The sequence below is a fragment of the Crocodylus siamensis genome, chromosome 10, assembly GCF_052110815.1.
Source record: "Crocodylus siamensis isolate JL-2025a chromosome 10, ASM5211081v1, whole genome shotgun sequence".
Classification (NCBI taxonomy): domain Eukaryota; kingdom Metazoa; phylum Chordata; order Crocodylia; family Crocodylidae; genus Crocodylus; species Crocodylus siamensis.
The window spans coordinates 339,912-363,776 of record NC_143404.1 but is presented as its reverse complement, the minus strand read 5'-3'; the positions used below and the strand labels follow the sequence as shown (position 1 = coordinate 363,776).

The 23,865-nt window shown below is 47.6% G+C and overlaps 1 protein-coding gene across 8 annotated transcripts in view; it reads right to left on the bottom strand.

The window, feature by feature from the left end:
- BRD8 (bromodomain containing 8) overlaps nucleotides 1-23,738 on the bottom strand; it is a 27,938-nt gene extending 4,200 nt beyond the window's left edge. For 2 of the 8 annotated variants that reach the window (XM_090020713.1, XM_090020714.1), the window contains exons 1-23: nucleotides 23,678-23,738; nucleotides 23,457-23,553; nucleotides 22,993-23,062; nucleotides 21,665-21,714; nucleotides 21,376-21,400; nucleotides 20,503-20,582; nucleotides 20,233-20,355; nucleotides 19,894-19,974; nucleotides 19,571-19,635; nucleotides 18,743-18,879; nucleotides 18,132-18,347; nucleotides 15,970-16,114; nucleotides 15,056-15,265; nucleotides 14,362-14,642; nucleotides 11,155-11,607; nucleotides 10,720-10,813; nucleotides 10,490-10,530; nucleotides 9,930-10,144; nucleotides 9,462-9,554; nucleotides 9,125-9,193; nucleotides 8,293-8,470; nucleotides 7,848-7,952; nucleotides 5,564-5,608 (exon numbers count right to left, since the gene is read on the bottom strand). In XM_090020713.1, the coding sequence (XP_089876839.1) occupies nucleotides 5,564-5,608; nucleotides 7,848-7,952; nucleotides 8,293-8,470; nucleotides 9,125-9,193; nucleotides 9,462-9,554; nucleotides 9,930-10,144; nucleotides 10,490-10,530; nucleotides 10,720-10,813; nucleotides 11,155-11,607; nucleotides 14,362-14,642; nucleotides 15,056-15,265; nucleotides 15,970-16,114; nucleotides 18,132-18,347; nucleotides 18,743-18,879; nucleotides 19,571-19,635; nucleotides 19,894-19,974; nucleotides 20,233-20,355; nucleotides 20,503-20,582; nucleotides 21,376-21,400; nucleotides 21,665-21,714; nucleotides 22,993-23,062; nucleotides 23,457-23,553; nucleotides 23,678-23,696 (2,892 nt within the window). In that variant the 5' untranslated portion in view covers nucleotides 23,697-23,738. The other 6 variants (XM_090020718.1, XR_016438367.1, XM_090020716.1 and 3 more) reach the window with 6 other exon arrangements.
- Nucleotides 23,739-23,865: the final 127 nt, after the last annotated feature.

The window sequence follows — 23,865 nt, the reverse complement described above, 5'->3', positions numbered from 1 at the left end:
AACATAGATAGAGACATTGTCAGGAGCTGACAAATGAGTCCAAAGCTACACAGACTCCATTGCTCATGGTCACACTGCGGAAGCCTAAAAGGGGAAGAGACACTCCCGAGCCCAGATTCCATAATGTGCTTTTCACTGGTGCAGTCAAGGCTCCAGCTGCAGCAGAGAAACTCTCTTTTCTGAGCAATTCAACCCTGTGGTTCACTTTGGGGGGAATTCACCACTCAGCTTAGGGAGGACTTGAGAGGATGAAGTTTAACTACAGCCAAAAAAGCAGGGCTGTATTTGGTAGCCATGTTGGTCTGAGACAAAAAGAAATGCAAAACTCTAGAACTCTTGGTTCAGAGATTATACCTTTTATTAGACCAATTAAGAAATCACAAAGAACTCCAATGATGGATTTACTCACTGTGGGCATGTCTACAGGAGATGCTAAAAGCACAGTAGACTAACTCTACTGTGCATTAGCACATCATGGCTAAAGCCATGCTAATGTACAGTAAATTAGTCTACTGCGCATTAGCATCACATAAAAGACATTACTGTGCAGTAGCACCCATCACGGCACATTTATTAGTGACAGATACTAAACTTACTGTGGCGCATTAATGCACGTGTAGATGTGCCCCGTGACTAACACGACTGGTAAAAGAAAGCTCACCAAGAGGACCGCAGCTGCCAGGGTGCACTTGGCATGCTGAAGGCTCTGAATAGGGATCTGGCTGGGGTCATCTGACCCCAGCACTCTTCCCTGCCTAGGCAGAAGGTCAGACTTGATGATCCATTGAGGTCCCTTCTGACTCTATGAACACCAAATGCTGAAGAAGCTATTTTAAGTGAAAGAAGTGATTGGATAGACGTGCTGATGCAATGTCTGTCAGCCCTGGGGGAGAAAGTAGGGGACAGATGCACCTTAAAGACTAACTGAATCAGAGATACATAAGCTTTTCATAGATTTCATAGACATTAGGGCCGGAAGGGACCTTGGGAGATCATCGAGTCCAGCCCCCTGCCCAAAGGGCAGGAAGTCAGCTGGGGTCATAGGATCCCAGCAAGATAAGCATCCAATTTACTCTTGAAGGTGTTCAATGTAGGTGCTTGAACCACCTCCGCTGGCAGACTGTTCCAGACCTTGGGGGCTCGGACAGTAAAGAAATTCTTCCTTATGTCCAGCCTGAAATGGTCTCGCAGGAGTTTGTGACCGTTCGACCTCGTCATCCCTTGCGGCGCTCTGGTGAACAGACGTTCCCCCAGATCCTGGTGGTCAGCCCTGATAAACTTATAGGTGGCCATCAGATCACCCCTGAGCCTGCGCTTTTCCAGGCTAAAGAGTCCCATGGCTCTCAGCCTGTCAAATCTATGAAATCTATGTAAGGCTATCTGTAGGAGTTCCATCAGAGGAAAAGCAACCAGCACCATTCATCTGCAGCAGAGAAGAGTTCTGCCTGCCTGCACTTTACAGTACAAAAATGGAGCTTTTTGTTTTGTTTTTTTTGTTTTTTTTTGGGGGGGGGGGGAAAGAGGCCACTTGTTCCAACTTCCTCAGTCAGACCTTGCTCTCCTGTCAGGTGCAGACCCAGGATCACTTCTGGGAAGTCTATGGAGCTGCCTCAGATTCATCCCAAAGCAACAGATAAGATTGAGCCTCAGGCTCATCAATCTAGAGGCCTTATAATACAACTAATATGTGACTGGGGTTCTATTAAAAAGGAACTTCCCTCACTGAACTCCCATGAGCACATCACATATCAAACGAAAGCTATTGCTAGGCAGATAGCAGTAACAGCTTTAGCAACTGAAGTTGGTCGGGTGGGACCCAATTTTTTTTGGAGGTACTGAGCAAGTATAGCTCCCGTTGACTTCATCTGGCCCAATGCAAAACCCAAAGTCCACATGGATCCAGTTCCGGAATGCAATGAATTTTACTTTAACCAAATTAAAACCAGAGGTGGCAACAGAAGCAGTATGTTCCTGAGACCTTCCTTCAAGATTTCCTGACCTTTGCATTTAACAGCAGCATAGCATTATGCAAAATCTGTTCTTTAACACATTTAAAATTTATATGCCTGCATGACAAAGGCCCATGATAACACCATTACACATGCCAGGTTCCTGCTGCTCCCCTCATTAAGGAGCACGTGTTGTGGGAGATTCAACAATCTGTGGGGCCTGAGAAACGAATCACCGCAGTCACACTAGAGTGCACAGCATATGGGCTAATTTTTTACATTTTCATTTGGCTCCTCTACAAGCAGAGTAATTACTCCCAAGTGATGTCCACCTAAAATGCTGAACTAACATAACTTTAGCAGTATCATTAATTTGCTGCAGCTGTGCCAGTGAGTTTCCTCATGCAGACGGGCCCTACAATACCAATGTTCTGATTAAAAATTTGCTGTAAACAGCATCAATAATTTACTCAAATGGATTAAGAAATGGATAAGATTTAAAAAACAAGCTGTTAATGGAAATATTTAGTGAGGTTCTGCACAACTCATTGGGCCAATTCTATTTGATCATTGCTGGTAAAGTTCATAGATGAAAACAAAGGTGGTAAATGAGGCAGCAGTTGCCAAAAGAATCTGGATCACTTGTGAGCTGCATCCATTCAAAGAGAATGTTTGAATTCAGCCACATATAAGATCACTTCTTGGCACAAAGCAAGAAGGTCATGCCTCCTGAGTGAGGACTGACCCTAAAAGAACAGCCCCTAAGAGGATTTAAACATCACAGTGAACGGCAGGAGTCCCAACTGTAGCTCTGTGGCAAAGGGGCCAAACGATTCTTCGAAGTATGAACGAGGGAGCAGCAAGGAGGAAGGGGAGCAGGGTTTCAGTGAGACCCATGCTGGAGTGCTGCTCAGAGTTGTGACTTCCACCTTTTAAAAAGGAGGTTTAACTGGAGAATGTGCAAAAGACACAAAAATGATCTGATGCTTAGAAAACATTGCCTGGCAGAAAATGAGACTGAGAGCTCAACATCTCATTTATAAAAAGACTGTCAGGGAACATGTTTATACTCCCAAGTTGCTTCACTGAAGAAAATAAATCAGGTACTGAAGAGTTCTTCATTAGCAGAGATACAGCTGAAACCAGAAAAAACACACATTATAGATCAGGCACAAGAAACAAAGCTAAGTTATCCACTAGAACAACCGACCAAGCAAAAATGGCAGTTTCTCCATCTCTTGATGTCTTCAAATCTTACCTGGCTGCCCTTCTGGAAAATAAGCTTTAGCATAACAAAGCACTGGGCTCAATGCAGAATTAACCAAGTGAAATGTAACAGCCTGTGTGACATCAGAGGTCAGCCTAGATGACTCAGTGGTGCCTCAGGACCTCTGACTAGGAATCTGCTTTGGGCACATGGCTCCGAGGCTGAACCAGGTTAGCTATGGAGTGAAGTTCTCCACTCCCTTGTCTACTGCCAAAAACAGGCACAAACAAAACTTTTTCCCTCCAAAAAATGACAGCAATTCTGCCCTCTGAGATAAGATGAAGAGAAAAGGGGCCTTGAGAACTGTGGCAGTGAGAGCATGGTGTCTCAGTTAAGCCTGCATATACAGGAATGGAAAATTCAACACGTGCAGGAACTCCTGCTAGTAGAGGGTAGTGATGTACTCAGTGAAGGGAAAGAGCTGCAAAGGAAGGCTTGAAATACCAAGTCTGAAGTCGCAGACTGACATCTCAGGATGGCTCACATATCTCTTGCCAGGTTCCCATGGAAGAGGCCTGTAAAGTTAGCATGCCAATCTCTCAAATGAGATTGTAAATGCCAGTCCTGTCAGTCTCTTCCATATCAAAGCTCCTTGCACTTTTCATAGAAGCAGGCTCTCATAGTCACATAGGACCATGCTCGTAGCCACATTTTTGTACCATCCCCAGCCAAGTACAACATAACGATCTGGACACTGGCTGCTGGTCTCTAATACAGAGGCTGCTGCATTTCAATAGCTTGTTGCATGCAAAAGAACTGGAAAGCACTCTGAGCATAAGAACAATGCACACGTCTTTAAGTGAGCAGACCACTGTAGCGCCAATCAGTAAATTACACACCCCTCCCCAGATTCACTCCTGCACTTTATTATACACATTTACACTTCATGGCTAAAAATCTGTACACTTCACATTACAGTACATGCTAGCCACTGGCTGCTAGCTAACACAGGACACTGATGGCCCAAGACTCCTGCCCTAGAACAGGCAGTAGGGCTGGTCTTCCTCCCTGGGGAAGTCTCTTCAGGTTCACACATTCAGAGAGGGCACTGCTTGCCACATGTGACAATCCAGGGGGCTGAAGGTGCAAGCAGGCTTGTTCCCTCCCTGGCTGGGAACTGAAGGCATCTTGCTCACTTTTCGTCTCTGGATGCCAAATACTGGATCCTGCCTTCCTGTTGCAGACTCATTTCTTCATTTTCATGTCTGCTTCAATGGCACAGCGACGCCCTCTGGTCCCTCCATCCTAACCAACATGTAAACAGATGGGAAAGAACCAGCGTTAGCAAGGGTGGAATGAAAAGAACAAGCTTCCTTCTGTGCTCAAGGAGATGGATTACTGCTCTTTCCTGTCTTCCAGTAAGCAGTGAGGAATGCATTGCAATCTGCTGCAAGATGGGCTGGGGACACCTGCCCTTCCAACATTACTGGAGTGGGTCTAACATAAAAAGGCCCCAGTGGGGGCCCAGAAGCACATTTGTCTACAGGGAGCAAGGGTAGCCAGAGAGTGGGCAGTTGGCTTCCCATCTGTACAACTCTTTTGGAACCAATTAAAAGAGCTGCACTAAACAAAGTGAAACATTTGAGTGGATCTGGAGTGGGATGGAGAAGAAGGAACTGCTGGCTAACGTACCTGATCAACTGCTGGTCCCTACAGGAAGAGCTCCTCCAGCTGAGTGGCCCTGGCACTAGTTCCCTAGCTTCTCCGCACAGCTGCTCTCCTTGAGCACAAGGCAACTGGAGGGCTTCTTTGCACTGGACGCCCTCTCCCTCGTGCTGATATGCTGCCTCTCCTGAAACACTTCTCTGTCTTTAAATGCATATGAGAAAATAAACCCTCAAACGTTTGTTTCTAGCTCAAAAGTTTGGGCTCCCAGGAAGGAAACAACTTTTCCCAGCACTGACAACCCTCCAATACAAAACAGTTCTTTTCTGCAGGGGAACCTGGCTGCTTTCTGGTCCACAAATGAAACAAAAACTAGAAGAACACTGTTTTAGAGAGGAGATGGTTGCTATACAAGCATGAACAGGTGTTAAAACTGCAGTGCTGTATTTGACCTGCCTTCCCACTTACATTGAGAGAAAGCAGGACAGGAGCCAGAGGGAAAGAAAGCGGAGCAAGAGCCTTAAGAACCTACATGGAAAAAACTACAATCCCTCCCCACTCATCCTAAGATTGGGATGAAGATGTTTCTTCTTTGATACCCCTAGCTGCACAGCCGTTAACTTACAACACATCACTACAGAGCTACTGGTAGCCCTATGCCCCAGTATCCCACAGACAAGGAGCAGAGCACACTGCCAGGAGTACCCCCCCACATTACCTACTGCAACCTTTCAATACTTACAAAGAGAGAGAGAAGGAAGGCAGGAGAGCCCATTGGGACACTGTCCTGTCAAAAGGCCAAACAGAAGGACTCATCAGATTGCAGATATGGAAGCGCACATACCACACAGAAGCAATGCAACCCACAAAGTCATTAGCACAGAGAAACAGGCGCCTTAACTCCCCACCCTCATGGCATCATTCTTATGCAGCAGGAACACAAATAAGGACACAAAGAAGGATTCTGACAAGTGAGAAGGCTAGGACCAGGATTTCCCTTCACTTGAGATTTCTAATCAAGGCCTGCTCCACTCTTCATCTCCCTCAGGGGACAAACCCCACTCAAGCTCTAAGTTGTCAGGATGCTACAAGTACAAGGCTTTCTAGAAGGTGTACTACTTCCAGCATCAGTTGAACCTGGTACAGAAATCACATGGTGAGTCTCACAGACATGTTCTTTGGGAGATAAGCCTCAGATCATCACATGGTCTCTGCTGCCTCTAAAATCTATTGATGAATGTTTAATACGCTTACAACTTTTAGAGCACTGTATAATAATGCTGTATAATAACATCAGTTCTGTGCTTCCAAGCTGATCACCTGCAGGGGCCAAGCAGGTCTTGGGCTCTCTCCTGCCCCAAATGTACTACCTGGGAGACTATTACCTCCCTCTGAAAGATACTGGCTACTTCAAGAGATGCGAGACTGACCGGGATGTCCAAGGGCTACTTAAGGCCTTTTTGGGCACTTAGTTGGTGAGTCCTGTTCACACTTGGGATTAAACCAGTAGCAAGATGTGAAGTCAAGAAGGTTTCCCCCAGGTCAGACTGGCAAGGAGACCCCTTCCTGAATCACTGGAACATATTTTACTAAGGATTCACCAATAAAGATTTTTTGGCTGATACTGACAGTCAATTATTAACCAGAAATATCAGCTGATACAGATTCAATAGCTGATATATAGCCCGGCAGCTTGGAGAGCAGCATCTGGCCAGTAAGTCCGTTGGGGGGGGAAGGGCCGGAGAAGGGAGGGGGGCAGATTGAGGCTCCCCCCCTCCACACACACACACACACACACACACAGAGTGAGGGTGCTGCCTAGCTAGGGTGGTGAATGCAACCCCAGGAGTGGGGTGGAGCTGCAGGCAGCTTATCTCGGGGTGGGGAGGTGCAGCGCTGGGAAAGAGGCTACAGGAAATTTTGGGGTGGCTGTAGCCACTGCCTGCCCTAAGAACAGCTCCCTTCTTCCCCCCACCAGGAAGAGGCTGGCACATCCCCTGGCTCCAAGCCTGCAGTGGGCATCCCGCCCCTGCCCCACACACAAATCTGGGAGGAACATACCCCATGTCTCCCCCAGGGGTGGAAACAGCCCCTACCCCCGCCCCACTCCCTTCCTCAGCATGGGAGCCTTGATCTGCTCCCCCATGCCCCTTCCCCTCTACAGATTTACAACCTGAACACTGCTCTCCATGCTGCCTAGCTGCATGCTGCAGCTGTGCACATGCAGACGGCATTTATTGGCAACATTTTCAGTACACAGGCCAAATAAAGTTGATTGCTGATAATGTCAACTTTCCTTTTAACAGTGCCGATCCGATATGCCACCAACATATTGGCGCACCTCTACATTTTATCAAATAAACTCCCTACCACTGCCCTAGCAGTGCCCTTGGTCTCTTCTACAGGACACTGTAGATTTTTAGGATCTCATATTTTGGGGTACTAGACCCCAAATTAGTTATGGGGCATTAGCAAGTGCTTTTTGACCGCAATGTGTGGGACAGCCCAGGACTAAAGCTCTCATGGGCCCTTTCAGATGAAATAGCTATTACAAGGTGGCCTGAGATTGCAGAGAACTTAAGTCAAAGACCTAGGTAGTCCTTCCCCATTCTACATGCATATGAACAGATCAAAAGGTTTGGGGGGGGTTATCTATGCAGCAACTCTCCATTTCATGACTCTCCATGTATCCAGCTCCCTACCATGCCTCGTCTTCTCCAAACTACCCCAGTTTCTTTAAGGTTCCAATAAATTTACTTAATCAAAAACAAAGGGGTAAAACTATTAAGTGCTGCTGGAGTGACCCTCAAGAGCTGCTTCTATGATAATTTACAGCAGTCATGGCTGAATTCTGAGAATCACTTCTACACAGGTTTTGCACATAAGGACCTCAGTTCCACACACCCATCTTTTCTAGGTGGACAACCTCTTCTGGAGCTCTCCAGGACCCATCTGAAAGACTGAACCTCTCTCACCCAAAAATCAGGGGTCCCAGCCCCATTCTACCTTGGGCCAAAAATCCTCACCTTCTCTGAAGCATCTTGTTTCCGAGTGGAGTCTCGCCCCCGCAGGCTCTTTGCGCTGATCCCGGACTCGGACGTCTGCATGATCAGTTGTGTGGCCAGAAATTGCTGCATGAAAACCATGCAGTCAGTTATTAACGTTAAGTGAAACACTCAGTTTGTGGCCGCAGTCTCACAAGGCACAAGATCAGGAATGACTAGGCTGCAGGCAGCTGCAGTTCTTTGGATACGTTCCCTCACTTGCCCTCAGAAGCCACAAATTGTCCCCAGCTCAACAAATGAACTTTGACTCCTGGGAGCTGGGAAACCGCAGAAGGCATAAAGGGGAAGCAACCAAACACCTCAGGAGCCCCTTCTCAGAGGTGTGGTTGGCACCTTCTCTATCAATTGGCACACAGGTTCTCTCTAAAATAAGCCTCAGATTAAGAAGTCCAACTCCTGCCTTTACCTGGATTTGCTCCAACACATCTCGCTGCATTTCCACAGCCATGTGGTACACGTCATGGTCAGAGCTGTTGTACATGACTGCATTCTGGAACATTAGCATTATATCACGTTGGAACTCAGCTGTGGTTCGGATTAGCCCATTCTCAATGTTCTTCTTAATGGTAGATAAATCCATTGGCCTGTGAATGCAGGACAGTGAGAAGTGGCAGCTGGAGAGTCCCCAGCACTGCCTACACTCTTTTTCTCTTCTGAGCCAGCTTGGTCTTTGCCAGCAATGCAATTATCTCAACTCCCACAATGGCCAAACAGAAACTCCTCAGCACAGATGGCACTGAGGATTCAGACCAGAGGAGGTGAATTGGGAAGCTTTCCTCAGTAGAGTAATCCTTGGCCAGCAGAGTGCCCAAGAAAGGCACTCAACTACTCCTGGCACTACTGAAAGGAGGTGGAAGCTAGAAGAGACCAAACTGCACCCCAGACTTCTGGAGATGGCAGACAATTCAAGTAACTCACCTGAAGAGACCTCTGTCTGACAGAGTCCATAGGTTTTAATGGAATAGCTTGTTAACAAAACCATCTCCTGGTGAGATGGTTCCTTTGACAGAAGGAAACACTGGTCTGCCCTTCTGCAGATTGCTGGGTTCATGCCAATTAAATCGGGGCTAGCAACTGTTTAGGAGCAGTAGGCCACACTAACAGAGCGAGGTGCAAAGGTGAGCTGCCGCTTCCAACCTGACAGCCATTGCTTCCCCTCCTTTCTGCCACCGATGTCATTTCCTCTTCCCCTTCGTTGCATGGTGGCTGTGGCAACAGAAGGCTGCTGGGTCACTTACCTCTGCACAATACTGTGATAGCCTGGTGCTATGTCATCAGTCACAGGCTGTAGGAAGACATTGGCATACCTACAGGGAGAAGGAGGCAACTATGAGTGCCCAGACTCCTTGCTGGCAGTGGAACAAACCCCTGGCCAAAGGCATGACTGGCAGAGACAAAAGTGCTAAGCACCTGTTCCACAAATACACGTTTTCACTGGTCTTCTAATCAAGCAACAACAGAGATAAGAAGTGGAGAGTCCTTCATCCAAACCCAGGATCAGGCCAGCCTGGCGGACAAGAGAGCAGAGAACTCCACCTGCAGTTTGCTTGGGGCTAGCTAACTCTTCTCACTCACCTGTGATTGGCTGCTGCTCTCCAAACCAGCATTATGGCCTTTTTCCAGATCTTCTGGGCTTGGATTGCCTCCTGATCTTCACTGCAAACAGAGCTGAGGAGACAAGGAAGCCTCTCAGAGTGGAACTCATGACACATCTAGACCAGCACAAGGTTAGGGACTTCCTTCAGCAGTCTCCAGCCCATCCTTCCAGCAGCAGCAACTTGAGCTCATTTGGCCTTGGACCTACCCACAGTGCTCCATGCCAGCCAAGGAAAGGACACAGCACACAACTCCTTGGAGCTAGCTCTATGGGGCTGTCTGCACAACACTCCAAGGAGTAAGGAGGACCTAGGGTCAGACTGATCAGCAGCCAGCTCCCACTGAATCCCTGTTCAGTCAGCAAGACACAAATGAGACTCCCCTACTCCCTCCCAGCATGGTCTGGGATTTGCATTGTGGGTGGCTGAACATTTTGCTGATACTCACAACTGTGAGGAAGCAGGGCTGCTGGGAATGGAGTCAGCTAGCGTGTGAGACTGCAAAGGTGCATTATGGACACTGAAGCCATCATCACTCTCACTCACAGGGGGCTCGTTATCCATTTCCGACAGGTACCCCTCACCCTGATCTTCCTCCTTGGGCTCCTCCAGACTAGGAGCCTCGCTGGCACCATCCTCATCATCCTCTTCCCCCCGAGCCTCCTAAGACATACAATCAAATTCAAACAAACCAGCTCTACTAGGAACAGCAACTAGCCACAGATACTAAAGGCAGCTGTGTTTCAGCAAGCAGTAGCTATCTCCACTAGTCAGCTTCAGGGACACCTGTATAAAACCATCAATCCCTCACCCAAAGCTTTACAGAGTCTGGAGTGAGTTCCTCTCACTTGCATCTACCAGCTGCAGACTGACTCTCCCACTGCCCCATGCAGGGAAGAAACAAGCTTTTCTATCCAGCTTGTGGTAATTGAGAAGGGGCTGCAATGGGGTGGCACCCCACTTTTAACCATTATACCCAAAGAAAAAGCCAACTCTGAATTACTTTACCTGGTTTCTAAAGAGCGCTTGGGTGTCCTCCTTCATTGATTCTGGGGAGAAAAGACAAAAACAAAAAGGCAAGTTCATTTCCCAAGAACAAGTTTGGGAACTCCTCCTGCACCAGTGCACACCTCACAAAGCAAAGACGTCCATTTTGCACAGATAATCTTCCCCTACAAACAGAACTCCTCCCACCTAGTACGCTGCAGGTAAAATGTTTCTTGGCTGAATTAAGTTACCTGACAGCTCAAATTTGTGCTGAACATCAGGCTGTGAAGAATCTTCATTCATATTTGGGACTTGTGGAGGAGGTGAGTCATCATCAGGAGGGGCCTGCAGGGAAGTGAAATGCATAAATCCAGGTGTTTTTTGTCACCTTCCGGGGTGCACATATGCCTCTTCCCACAGTCCAAACCCTGCCGGGTTTCAGTGACAGCTATCCCAGTAGCAATTCAGCATGTGGGCCAGCTGCACACCCTGCCTAATACTGCCTGCTCCAGAGACACCTTCCTGCAGAACAGTGTGACCCAGAAGGAAACACCAACTGCTCTGTTCTAATCAGTTACCAAGATATAATCCTCAAGTTCAGCGTCCATTTTCTCTCTGAACCATTTTTCCCTGCCACACTGCTCCCTGCTCTCCCCCATACTGCCTGACAGACCCCAGCCACACACCTCTGTCTTTACTGTGTTGTGCACTCCTTCATCCCCCTTCGCTAACTCGGCCTCAGTTTCAGAGTTCTCTCCTCCAGCAGCAGCTGCTCTCTGCTCCTCGTCTGTCTCCCGACTCCTGAGCTCAGGCATCTCTGCTGTCCGTGAGACTGCTACTGTGGCTTCTTCAGGGTCCAGCTGGCTCTGTTCCTGCTCTGTAGGTTCTGTCTTTATTTCTGGCCCCAGCTCTCCAAGGCTCATGAGGTCTCTGATTCCTTTTGTTTCTGCCTCTTCACAGTCCAACCTTTCTTGCTTCACAGTCACAGCCACTTGGGGCATCTGGGTCTGTTTCTCATGCTCTTGCTGGATTGGATGCTCCCATGGACCAGTCAAGGCCTGTGGGTCATCAGTCTCTTCACAAAAAGACAAAGCAGCTTCAACTGCTGCTACATCCAGGACTTCAGGATGGTCATCTACCTTCACCCCCCAAAAAAAGCAGAGCAGCATAAACCATGGGCAGCAAAGGGGAGCAAAACACCTAGTTTCACAGTTGGTAGGGTCGGAAGGGACCTGAGCAGATCATCAAGTCTGACCCCCTGCTATGGGCAGGAAAGGATGCTGGGGTTAAATGGTCCCGGCTAGGTGATTGTCTAGCCTCCTTTTAAAGAGTAGGAGCGAGCACTACTTCCCTTGGAAGTTTGTTCTAGCTCCTAGCCACCCTGACAGTGAAGTAGCACCTCCTGATGTCTAGCCTGAATCTACTCTCCGTCAACTTAAGGCCGTTATTCCTTGTTACTCCCAGTAGCGCTCTGGGGAACAGGGGCTCTTCCATAGCCTGCTGGTTTTCCTTGGCCAGTTTATGGACGGCCACCAGATCCCCCCTCAGCCTTCTCTTGTGGAGGCTGAACAGGTTCAGGTCCTGTCGCCTCTCCTCGTAGAGCCTGCCCTGCTGCCCCCGACCATGCGAGTGGCCCTCCTCTGGACTCTCTCCATGTTGTCCACATCCCTCCTGAACTGCAGCACCCAGAACTGGATGCAGTACTCCAGGTGCAGCCTGACCACTGTTGCATGGGGGTGGGGTAGGGGGGTGGGAAATCACTTTCTTGGACTGGGCTTGTGATGCATCTGTGGATGCATGACAAGGTGCGGTTAGCCTTCCTGACTGGTTCCCCACATTGATGGCCCACGTTTATCTTGGAGTCTATAATGACTCCAAGATCCTTTTCTGCCTCTGTGCTGACAAGAAGGGAGTTCCCCAGCCTGTAGGTATGGTGCTGGTTCTTTCTCCCTAGGTGCAGTACCCTGCACTTGAGAATAAGATGGGATTCAATACTGACATCTGTCCACCCCTGTAATCTGTCCAGATCCAATTGCAGCCTATTCCTCCCTTCTAGCGTGCCCACTTCTCCCCACATCTTAGTGTCATCTGCGAATTTGAACAAGGTACTTTTCATCCCCTTGTCCAAGTCGCCGATGAAGATGTTGAACAGCACAGGCCCGAGGACCAAGCCCTGTACTGGAACAGCCAAACAAAAGGCTTCTCAACACCCAAAATGACAGGGCCCCAGCACCAATGGCTGAAAACATTCTTACTCTTAAACACAAGCTAGTTGGCAAAGCACTCAGGCCTCTCCAGATGGACTTGCTTTTAAGCAGGGGTACCAGAGACAGGGAAGAACACACATTAACTAGACCCTTCTACCCACAGTGCTGCAGCAGTCATATGCTGCTGTATATTCTCAGCTGGACAATTCCCAACTTTGGGCCAGTGTATCAGGGAGCATTACCAGGAATTAGGAATCCCCTCAGTACTAGATTCTGGGGCCTGTCAGATATTAAGTGAACTAGATAAATAGCCACTTGCATGCTGGCATGGGCCAAGTGAATCCTGGCAGGGAACCTCCAAGATTTCAGAGACTGCAAGGCCAATCAGGACACTGTGATCATCTAATCTGGCCTCTCAATCTCACTTGACTATGTTCGTATTGAGCACAAGGACTTTATTTTTAAAGGATTTTAATCCTCAAGTGCAGGGGTTGGCAAGCTTCTTCTAACCATGAGCCACTCCTTGAGACCCTGGCTGGCACCACAATCCACCCATCCCTTACTATGCCCCAGCTGCTCCTGCTCTGTACAGAGAAGGATTCCCTGCTCCCTTCCCCAGTGCAGCCTCTTCTGCAAAGATGTGGTGTCGGACAACTTAGAGTGACTAATTCAGTGAGCAGAGGCTGCATTGTAGGGGGAAAGAGTAGCCCTCTGCATGGAGCTACAACTAGGATTGCAGGGAGGGGATTAGCTGGCCATTAGTAAAACAAGGAACTGCAGAATTCAATGGTTAGGCTGCAACAGGGGATCAGCTTCCTATTCATAAAACATGAACTGGATCACAGGCCAGATCTAACCTCTTCAAGGGCACCAAGTTTCTGTCCCTTGCTCAAAAGGATAATCTGTTGCATCTCATAGGCAGAGAACAGGAGCTGGACTGAAGCATCTCTTTTAGAAAGATCTCTAATCTCATTTTGAAGACTCCAGGAAACAAGAAGTCCCTTGGCTCCTCTGGCAAGCTGTTCCCATGTTTAATTAACCTCACTGCTAAGAAAGTATACCCTGTTATTGGCTCCCAGATGTATTACCTTGCACTTGACTACATTAAAAAGCATATTTCCTTGGACCATACAATTTAATCAGGTGATGCATACTATTCTGTAGGTTACTAATCCTCATTTATTATCCCACCAATCTTTGCTCTCCATTACATTTAATATTTTGTATCACTGTATTGTTAAAAAAATATCACTTAGTTGTTAACATATCTAATATTAAATATGCATAGCAGTATTTTAAATATTTGACTTAAAATATTTAAAAGCTCTGAACTAGAAACAGCTCCATTCCTTGAAATCATCCTCTTAACAGCTGAATTTTGAGATCTGTATCTGAGCCAGTTTTTAATTCATCTAATGTACCCTGTTGATTCTATAGAAAAAATGAGTTCTTTTTAAGCAAAGGTGACATGCTGCTAAGTTGAAATGTTTTGGAGAAATCCAATTACAGTATATCTATACAGTTTTCTGTGTCAACCAAAGGCTAAGACAGAAGAAAGAAATAAGCAGCTGAAGATCTGACAAACAAGAAATAACTAAGCCTACTTGTGGGAAGTAACTAACACGACTGAGTTAATGAGATTTGGAGACAAAAGCAGCTAGTGCCACAGGCTGCTCTAGCAGTTACCTTGTCCTCAATGATGGCTATAATATCCCCAACGGTCTCAAAGTCCAGCTCTTCCCCGGTGTAGGAGACTGCAATGTCCATTTTCTCAGCCAGATCCAGGTCTTCTTTCCCATCCATGCTGTGATCTTTGGAGGGCCCTGCAGCACTGCCAGCCCCAGATGCCAGGCACTCTTTCTTGATCGAATCAATGATCATGGATATTTCACTGCTGTCCATAGACACTGTCACTGTGTGGGGATCAGACACTGCCTCCATGGAAACACAGGTCTCTGGCTGGCTCACTGGACAAGGACAAGCATTGATACCTCAGAGACCAACTGGGTGAAAGCCCACAAGCATTGGGGTCTACTGGCATGGAAAAGATCAGCCATACAGCTCAAACAGCCCAAGCCCACCCACAACTCTTTGGCCTAGAAGGATAAAGGCAAACATAGGGTATTGCACTCACTCCCCTATCAGAGAGGAAACTGGGACTTAGGCCTTCCATCAAGTTAAGGCACCAAAACATCAGCTGCCCCACCTAGCATACCCTCTTGCATATCCCATTCCTCAGTGCCTCCCAGAAGCCTGCCTCAGCCACTGCCTTGGAGTTTATGCCCATGCTCCCTCACCTCACCTCCCTGTCTGTCAAGCCCAAGGGAAGCTCTGCTTAGAAATACTACATGGCCCATGAGGGTGTAGTTCAGGAACGCACCTGTCGCTACACTTTCTGGAGTTGCAGCTGGTGGCACAACAGATGGTGCTGACAGCGTGGGCATCATGACAATGGTTGCCTGGGACACAGCCTCTACAGGGGGCGGCAGCAGTTTAGCTGGAGGTTCACTGGCAACAGCAGAGAAGGAAGCAAGAGGTGTGGTGAACTGTGCAGGACCAGCCTCTAAAAGCCGGGAAAGTGTAGGAGCACCTAACAGAGAGTACAAGAGGAAAAAGCCATGTGAGGAAGAAGCAAAAGCCACAGACCTCTACAAAGCATCCACTAGGTTCTTTATACACAGATGGCTCTCCCATAACCAGGACACTACAAATCACCTACAGTACCAGGCCACCACACTGGGAGTCTTGCACGAAATATACAACTCCCTGATTGGGCAATCTGAGCCAGAACCACATAGGGATTATAGGGATGCCACGTGCTTAACATAAGAGGTGTAAACACTACGCCACACCTGCAGATACAAATGTTCTTCCCATGCTCATCCCCCCAGAATCTTGGGACTCAGTCACTGCTTCCAGCATGAATTTATTAACCACTTGGGCCAAACAGAGAAAATTAGACTTTCATGAGAAGAATGAGAACATCCATACTGAAGAATAAAACATATACAAAGGGCATAAGCCCTCATGCTGCAGAGGGCATGAGAAAAATCACACCTCATCAACAGGGGGAAAGCAAAAAACCTCCATTAGGGGAAGCTGTTTTATAACTAACTGCCCACTGCAGAAATTCTTGCACCTTCCCAGAACCATTAAAAGAGCACGACGAGCATAAAAACTACTCTTGGTTTTGTTCCAAGCAGGACTCATTGGAACTGTAAGTGCCATTACAATAGACAACTAGATTTAATGACCAAGGCTTCCAGCATTTCCAAAAGAGTCTCCACAAGTTACCTGAGGCAGCAGGAGATGCAGGGACAGCACCAGATGCCAACTGCATATCCCCACCATGCAGCACTGGAAGGACACTTCCTACCTCCAGGAGGACTCCAGAGCTGTTCATGTGACCAGCAGCCACTGCCATATCACTTTCGCCAACCTGTCAAAGGAGATGTAGATAAAGCTCCTGGAGATATGGTCGCACCAGTGATTCACAGGTAAACACATCTTCATTAACATGTCCACCAATCTGTGTCTGAGAGCTTCGTTTATGCTTTTTGCCTCAATGCAGTCCCTGCCTGACATCACATGAAGACCTCACAAAGTCATCTAATCCTGCTCAAGGTGGAACATCCCTAACTAAATCATTCTAGCAAAATGCCTGCCCAACCTGCTCTTGGAGATTTCAAGAGATGGAGCCCATTCCACTGGTTGACCATCCTATTAGTCAGAAAGTTCCTTGTCTCCAACTTAAATTTCCTCTTTGTAGCCTGAGCCCACTGTTCCTAATCCTGACCCTATGACTAGAGAGAAAAGCCACCCCACCCCATCCTCTCTAGTTACCCTTCAGGAAGATGAGGAATGTTACCAAAGCCCCCTTCAGCCTTCTCTTCTTCAGACTAAATAACCCTAGCTCTTTTAGCCTTTCCTCATAAGTCATGCTTCCCAAGTCTCTAATCATTATTTCTGCTGTTCTTTGCTGGAATCTCCTATCTGCCTACACCCTTCCTGAAGTATGAGGCCCAAAACTGGACACAATACTCCACATGAAGCCTCACTAGTACTGAATAGAGCAGAAGAATTACTTCCCCTGATTTGAAAGTGACACTCCTGGTAACAGAACCTGCTATTATGAGATGCCTTATGCCTGTACCCAACATGGTGAAGCAATTGCTGAGCTTCATCTGAAATGCAGTTGCCATATGGCCATTTCCTCTGGAGTAAGACTAAATGCATAAATTTGCTTCACTTCATTCTGATGCCTTTGTCTATGCACCAGAACATGATTTACAGGTGTCAGCATGTTTACACACACAACCTGCCCTGATGGGCAAACTGAAGCACTGAGAGAAAAAGTCACTTGGTAAGATTGCTCAATGAACCACAAAGAGCTAAAAATAGACGTAGAATGGCACTGTTAATGCAGGGAAATCCCCATACTTCCCAAACAGCCATGGCCCTAGTCCTGCCACTCTCACATCTTAGTATGGCACTGTACAGGGTCCAAAGCATGAGCTGCGCTTCTGCTTCAAGGTGGAACTTGGGAAGCAGTGGGCAAGGCAGTTGCAGCACTAACCTATCTGACAGAGAAGCTGGTCAGACACATCTACGGACACATTTTTTTGGCAGCTAATATTCTCCCAGTTTACCAAAAGCCCCCAGCCTAACTGGCTAGGGTGGACAGTAGTCAGAAATTCCTCAGGATAACATATATTCAACCATAAAAAGTTATGCCAGGGGCCATGGGATATACATGGGATATAACTGCTGACTCCCATGTTCACAAGTGGAGTCAAAGTTCTGAAGGGAGTCAACACTCCATTCGGGAGGGGGGGGGGGGTGTCAGTCCACCTAAGACCAGAACTTCTGAGGTTAAACTTCACTAACTTCAGTAAGACTCAAATAGCATTAGCAACAGCAGTGATTCTAAAAGCTGTCTACATTAGGGGCATGAGTAATTAGTGGCTAAGTCCAGGAAAATGATGAACTCCTTTGAATCATGATCACATTTTTAAAGTAAGAGGTATTTTGTTTATCTTCCTGATCATAACTTTGCTGAAAATTGAAATCCAACATGTAGTTGGCATGCAGATAAACTTCAAACCAAAGGAAAATAGCTACAAAGAAAGCCAGATCTTCACAAGGTCTGCCCAGGGGTCCTGCTCACACCCCTTCCTAATGCTACCTTACTCACTGGTGGAGTCTGCAACTCCAACTCCTTACAGCTCAAGGGAGCTAATCCGTCTTCAATGTTGTTTGATCACTTCAGCCCTGAATTCCCAGCAGCACGAGAAAAACATTCCACCTTTGTGGCTTGTAAGGATTAGCATTAAAACTTGACTAGAGTCTCATAAGATCTGGGTGGTTTCTAAATATCCTTGCAGAACCCATTTCAGTGCATGTCTGAAGCAGAGATTCATCAGCATTTTTGTATATATGAGCTGAGAGCTCCGTACCAGCCTGGGGCTTGTGGGCAGGAGACTGCCCTTCTTCAGCAGCTCTGAGAGCAGAGGGGAAGGAGGCGGAGTTGCTTTCTGTCCTAGCATCTTTTTCTGGGGTGAATCATCAGTGACTGGGGTCATGGGGGCATCCAGGGAAGCAGAGCCTGGAGGGGTGTCAGGGATCCCAATGAAGGAGGCAACTGGGGTGCTGGGCAATGTCCCTGGAGTTACCTGAGAAAGAAAAAACCACACTGTTCAAAGCCAAATCCTTACTATATGGACAATCACACTTGGTTCTTTTCCCATGGCCACTGACCCAGCATACCCCAGGCACCTGCTCCATTCATTCGCTATGTCTCCACCCTTTCATTCCCTGCTCTGCAGGGATACTGCCTCAGCACGCAGAAGACCCTGCCTGCCCCACTGCAGCGAAGTCCTCTGCCCCAGGCACCTGCTCAGCAGACATTCAAGGGAACTTGTACCCCACACATGACAGTGCACACAGGCCACAATACAGCACTAAGGTTGGAAAAACCTGCAAAAAACAAGCCAAGGGTCCTCTAGAGATGTGCAATGCCTCACATCCCCAGCAGGCTTCCCATGTTCAGCACAGGAAGCATCCTTACCCCAGGGCTGGCCTCTTCCACAGCTGGCTGAGACAAGTCCCCCAGAGCATAGTCCCCTCCTGGGGAGGTTGAACCTGCAGGAGAGCGAACCATCACACCTGTTAACCTTCGTGGCGGGTTCTTAACTGCCTGACGAGCTGGAAAAGAGAACAGAAAGAAAGTGAGATGCCAGGGCTCCAGGCTGATTAGTTTCAGGGAGTTAATTCTGTTTCTGAACACCAAGTTAAGAGGATCTCTATACAGTCGCCTAGTCCTGGCTCCTGCACCACCGCAAGGCTGATCCTCCATCCCTACCGAGTAATTGCTAATACCTTGCCTTCAAACCTCCCTGGAAGAAAGGTCTGGTCTCTACAACCTTCCAGGGCAATGGTTCCATGCTTAAACTGTCCTAAGAGCTATGAAGCAGGTTAAATTTGGAGAACAATTTTTACCTGTGGGAGATTCAAGCAATAATCTAAATTTTGCCCTCAGTGACTAGTAACTCAACCCTGACCCCTCTAACATCTCTTTACAGACTATTACCTTGCTTCTTTTTTCCTTTCATTCAGAAAGAATAAATCCAACTTTCCACCTTGCCTTGAGACCTAGGTACTAAGACCTTTATTCTGTTCACTCCCTTCTTTAAACTGTCTTAATTTTGCCTCCTTGCACTTTGGCACTGAAAACTGAGTGCTCCCCTCTCTATAACACCCATATACCAAGAAGAGTCACCCTTGGTCCTTTTGCCTTCAGCTCAGATCTGGAATCAGTTTTAAATTTGTCCCAAATGTTTTTTCTCAGTAGCAGCTCCTGTGTGGGGAGGAACAAGCAGGCAAAGTTCCACCTTACCCTGATAAGCAGCATCAGTAGCCTTCTTCTTCACCTCTGCCTCCTCCTCTTCCATTTTTTTCTTCCTGCACAAAGAAACAGGGTCCACCATGGTCACACAAATCCACCTGGTGCCACTTCATAAGCAGCAGGTCAAACACCCAGGGCCTTCATCTGTCTCTGCTAGCTAAGGTTCAATTAAGGGCATTACATCCATCCAACTTAGTTGCTTTTCTTAAGCCTTGCAACACAGTGGCAAGAGAGAGAAGACTAATTCTCAGAGCCTTTGGGCTTGGTTTTCTCATGGGAAAGTGCAATAAAAAAATAGTAAGATAACAACCTACATCATAATCTCGTTGCACAGGTCCTCCAGCCTGTTATCCATGTGCCCAGTCTGAATCAGCTCTGCATCTCTCTTCAGTTGCCTACAAATAGACAGAACTACCTCAGCTATTTTACAACTGAGTAACTGCTCCAAAGAGGTGGTTAGCCCCATTAGTCTAAAGACAGGCAGAACGCATGGCAGGGTGGTACCCTAGAAACTAAAAAGAGTCTTTAAGGTGTCACTTGACCCTACACCTGCATAGCCGCTCCAAGTGAGCCTCCTGTTCCCTACAATTTTCCCTGCCAGACCTCTTCCTTCAGAGCAATGAGTGTTATACAGACTTGCAGACAATACCAACCTGTACTTCTCCTGTGTCTCCTTTATCATTTTCTTCAACTCCTCAACTCTTTCTGCTGTCAGTTTCCTCACAATGACATCTTCCACAGTTTCCACCACCTCCCCCTTTTCGCCGCGCTTTCTTCTACAGAACAAGAGCCAGAAAACAAACATAGGTACCAATCATAGGAACCTCCCCAGTCCTCCTGAAAACAGCACCAGCTGCCCTAGCATCTGCCACATGTGTACCTCCTCCCCCTCACCTTTTCCCAGCACTAATACTGGAACTTACATCGCCCAAATCACTTCCTCCTGAAAAGTCTGCCTAGCCAGATTCCTTTCTGATAGCAGTTTAGGAGGTGTGGGAAAAACCTGTAACGGACAATTCTACACTAATTTTCACAGAGCAAATGCCTTTCTATACTCATATGAAACACGTGTGGTTACTGACCTAGTCCAGGAGTATTTGCATTCCTGTCAAATTTTTACCCTAGTTAATTCAACTTTAGAAACAGACTTTTACTATCCATGTCTACATATAATCTGTCTCAGAAGCCCATGTCATAGTCATTTGTGCATAGCAGGGACATAAATACCACTTTCAAACATTACAGATTTCCTTAGGCATCAATTACCAATGCCCAGATTCGGAGCAAGAGATGAACACTGCTGTTTTCACTGGTACAAAGCTAGTGTCCAGGAGATGAATAGAGTTTCATTTGCGCCCCCCTTAACAATCCTCAAATACTGCAGGTACATAAAAAGCAACATAAAATATTAGCTCGCCTGCTCATCATTCTTACTAGCTTCTATTCTGCCAAATTTTCAGTATTCTGAGCTGTAATTTTAAGCACACAATTTTTGGTTTATAAGTTTAACTCATTTCATTTTAAGATTTGCTGTATAAAAAAAGAACAAAGCTATTCTAGCATGCAATCTATGTCCTTTTAAAAATAAGCTACTTTTAATAAAGCAGCACTTTTATAGAAATTACCACACACTATGTTGCCTCTCTAGCTTCCACAAGCCAGCAGTCTGAGAGCTGTGCTGAGAACTGTGGCCTAGATGCTTCAATACCTGTAACCCATTGGTTCTGTGATGAGTTGTAGGAGTGGTGTGAATGAGCACTCAGGATAGCACAATGACCAGTTCTAGAACCACTTACATTTGAAATGGTCCAGTCCTTTGATCTAAGTAACAAAACATACAAAAATGAGCAAAATGCTCTAAGTAATATCACCTACCCAGCATCTCCTGTTAGGTTAGGTGGTAATTTCAAACAACGCCCCTACTCTGCTCACTTTCCACCCCCACAAATCTGGCATGACTAGATTTCTCTGCCATGCCTGTGCCTCTTTGCTCACTAATGGCAAACGCACTGCCTGATGCACTGATGACACCTCTGCCCCGCCAGAGGTCCTGCAGCCATCACATGCCTCAGCCTTTGCACTCACTTGGGAGTCTCTGTGGTCTCCAGAAGTTCCGAATACTGAGATGCGCAGTGCTAAGGAGAAGCAGAGGGAGTTAGAGCACAAAGAATGGTTAATGCAGCCAATTCAGTTTACTGGCAAAGCGCTTGGGGGGGCGGGGGGGATCTGGGTTCCCTCCTCTAACAGCCAAGTATCCTTTGAGCATGTTTCACAGGGACAGAGCTGCATGAGCTGGAGTTAATCTCCAAGACCACAAGGGAGCCCAATGTAGTAAGGCTTGTTCCCGTTCAACACTCTACTCCTATTCATACTATCCTGTCAGAAAAAATTTTTTCAACAAAAATACTAAGCATCTTAGAAGGAAAATAGCACTACTGTACTAGTATGGGAAGCAGCAGTGGCTTCCCAAGCTGCTGCGTACCCAATGTATCTATAAGGAGGATCAGCTAGCACCATACAGAGTCAGCCCTGTAATGCCAAATAAAAACTAGGAAAGAATAAATTAAATTAGAGAGGTGACCCCACAAATCAACACGTCCTCCCCTGGTTTTCCAAGATCCTGATCTTTGAACAGTCATACTCCAAAATATCAGTGCTAGTTATAGAACAGGTTGAACACAACACCACGCTTAAAATTACAAATCTAAACTATGATTTCAAATCAACAACCAAAAATCTTTGATTTAAATAATAAATTTCAATCTCATTTCCATTTATATTGTTTAGCTATTTGCACTGAATGAGTTGAATAAATGAAACAGAAAAAACACCTCTTTTCATCTGCAGAAGACTTGTGCAACAGTTTGGCTGACACTGCAATAGATTCAAGGCCAGGTGGTCAGACAGTGACTTCCACAAATTTAAGGGTACTGGATATAGCTGTGTTGGTCTAAGGACATTGGGGGGGGGGGGGAACGACACAAGGCTCTTTGGGTCAATCCAATATCACTCCATCCAGGAAGAGCACAAACCATCTGCAGATACTTCCCCAGCCTGACAAAGGGTGTTTGTGCCCAAAAGCTGGCTTCCACAAATTTAGCAATTTTACTTTCTTTGAAGTTTGGTAGCATGCGTGTAATGTGTTATCTCCGTCTAATATACTTTTAACAGATTATATCAAGCTTAAACCATAAACAATATAATTTGTTTTATTTTCACATATACTTTCATATAAATTTTAGTTTTGGAGAAAAATGATGCAAAGCTGTTTGAAGTTTAAATTAAAAACCTTATTTAACATTTTAAGTGACCACTTTTCTACTCCTCTACTCAGCTAAAACTGGAGTCCCTCGAGCAAGAGCTCCCTGGCAGCGGAAAACGGACTCTCTAGGGCTCAGCAGCCAGCACCTTACCTTTTGAGAGAACCAGTCAGGTGGACGGCCCGGCTCTGCAAAGGGCTTGATGGCCCTGCTGACTGACACCCTGCAGGGAAGAGGATGTCAGTGAAGCCCAGTCCTGCCCTCCTGTCCTTGCCAGTACGTGCTCAAGTGATACTGGGCAGCTCCTGCCAAGCTGAGAAAGCTGCCATGCTTACAACAGCTTCCCTGCTAGCGGCTCTATTTGGTGAGCTGAAGATTCGTCCATTTGCCCAAATAAAAAGAGCCAAGACTCAACTCCTGCTGAATGACAGTGGCAAGCCAGGTCCTAGGTTTCCTTATCCCGGCAGCCCGGCTCCGTCCCCGTCCTCTGCCGCCGCAGGAGCCGCAGCCCGCGCCCCCGCGACGACGGCCCAGGCTCCCGCGGCGCCGCGGCTCTCTGCACCCGCCCCCGCCCGGCGCAGGAGCAGTCCCGGGCGCCCCCGCCCCGCGGCTCTCACCAGTTCTGGTCGCCGCTCCGCATGACGGAGGAGGCCAGGCACAGCTTCTCGCGGACGGACCACGGCTCCGTGGGGCCGGCGCTCAGCAACTTGTGTTCTGCGGGGACGGGGCACTTAGGGACGGAGCGGGGCGGGATGGGGCCTGCCCTTCCTCGGCTCCCCTGTCCCGACACCCTCCCCGGCCCCGGCCCCGGCCCCGGCCCCGGCCCCGCGACACTTACTGCCCGTCCCCGCCGCCATCTTCCCCGCCAGGCCCAGGCGAGAGGCGGAGCCCGCTGCAAAGGTCGCCGGGAAACAACCCGAGCGGCGCGTGGACTGCCGGGAAGGCCGCTCGGCCCCGCGGCCAACCTCTCTCTTGCCTTGTCCCGGAGCGCGCGCTGATTGGCCGGCGGCTCGGAGCGCGCGGTTT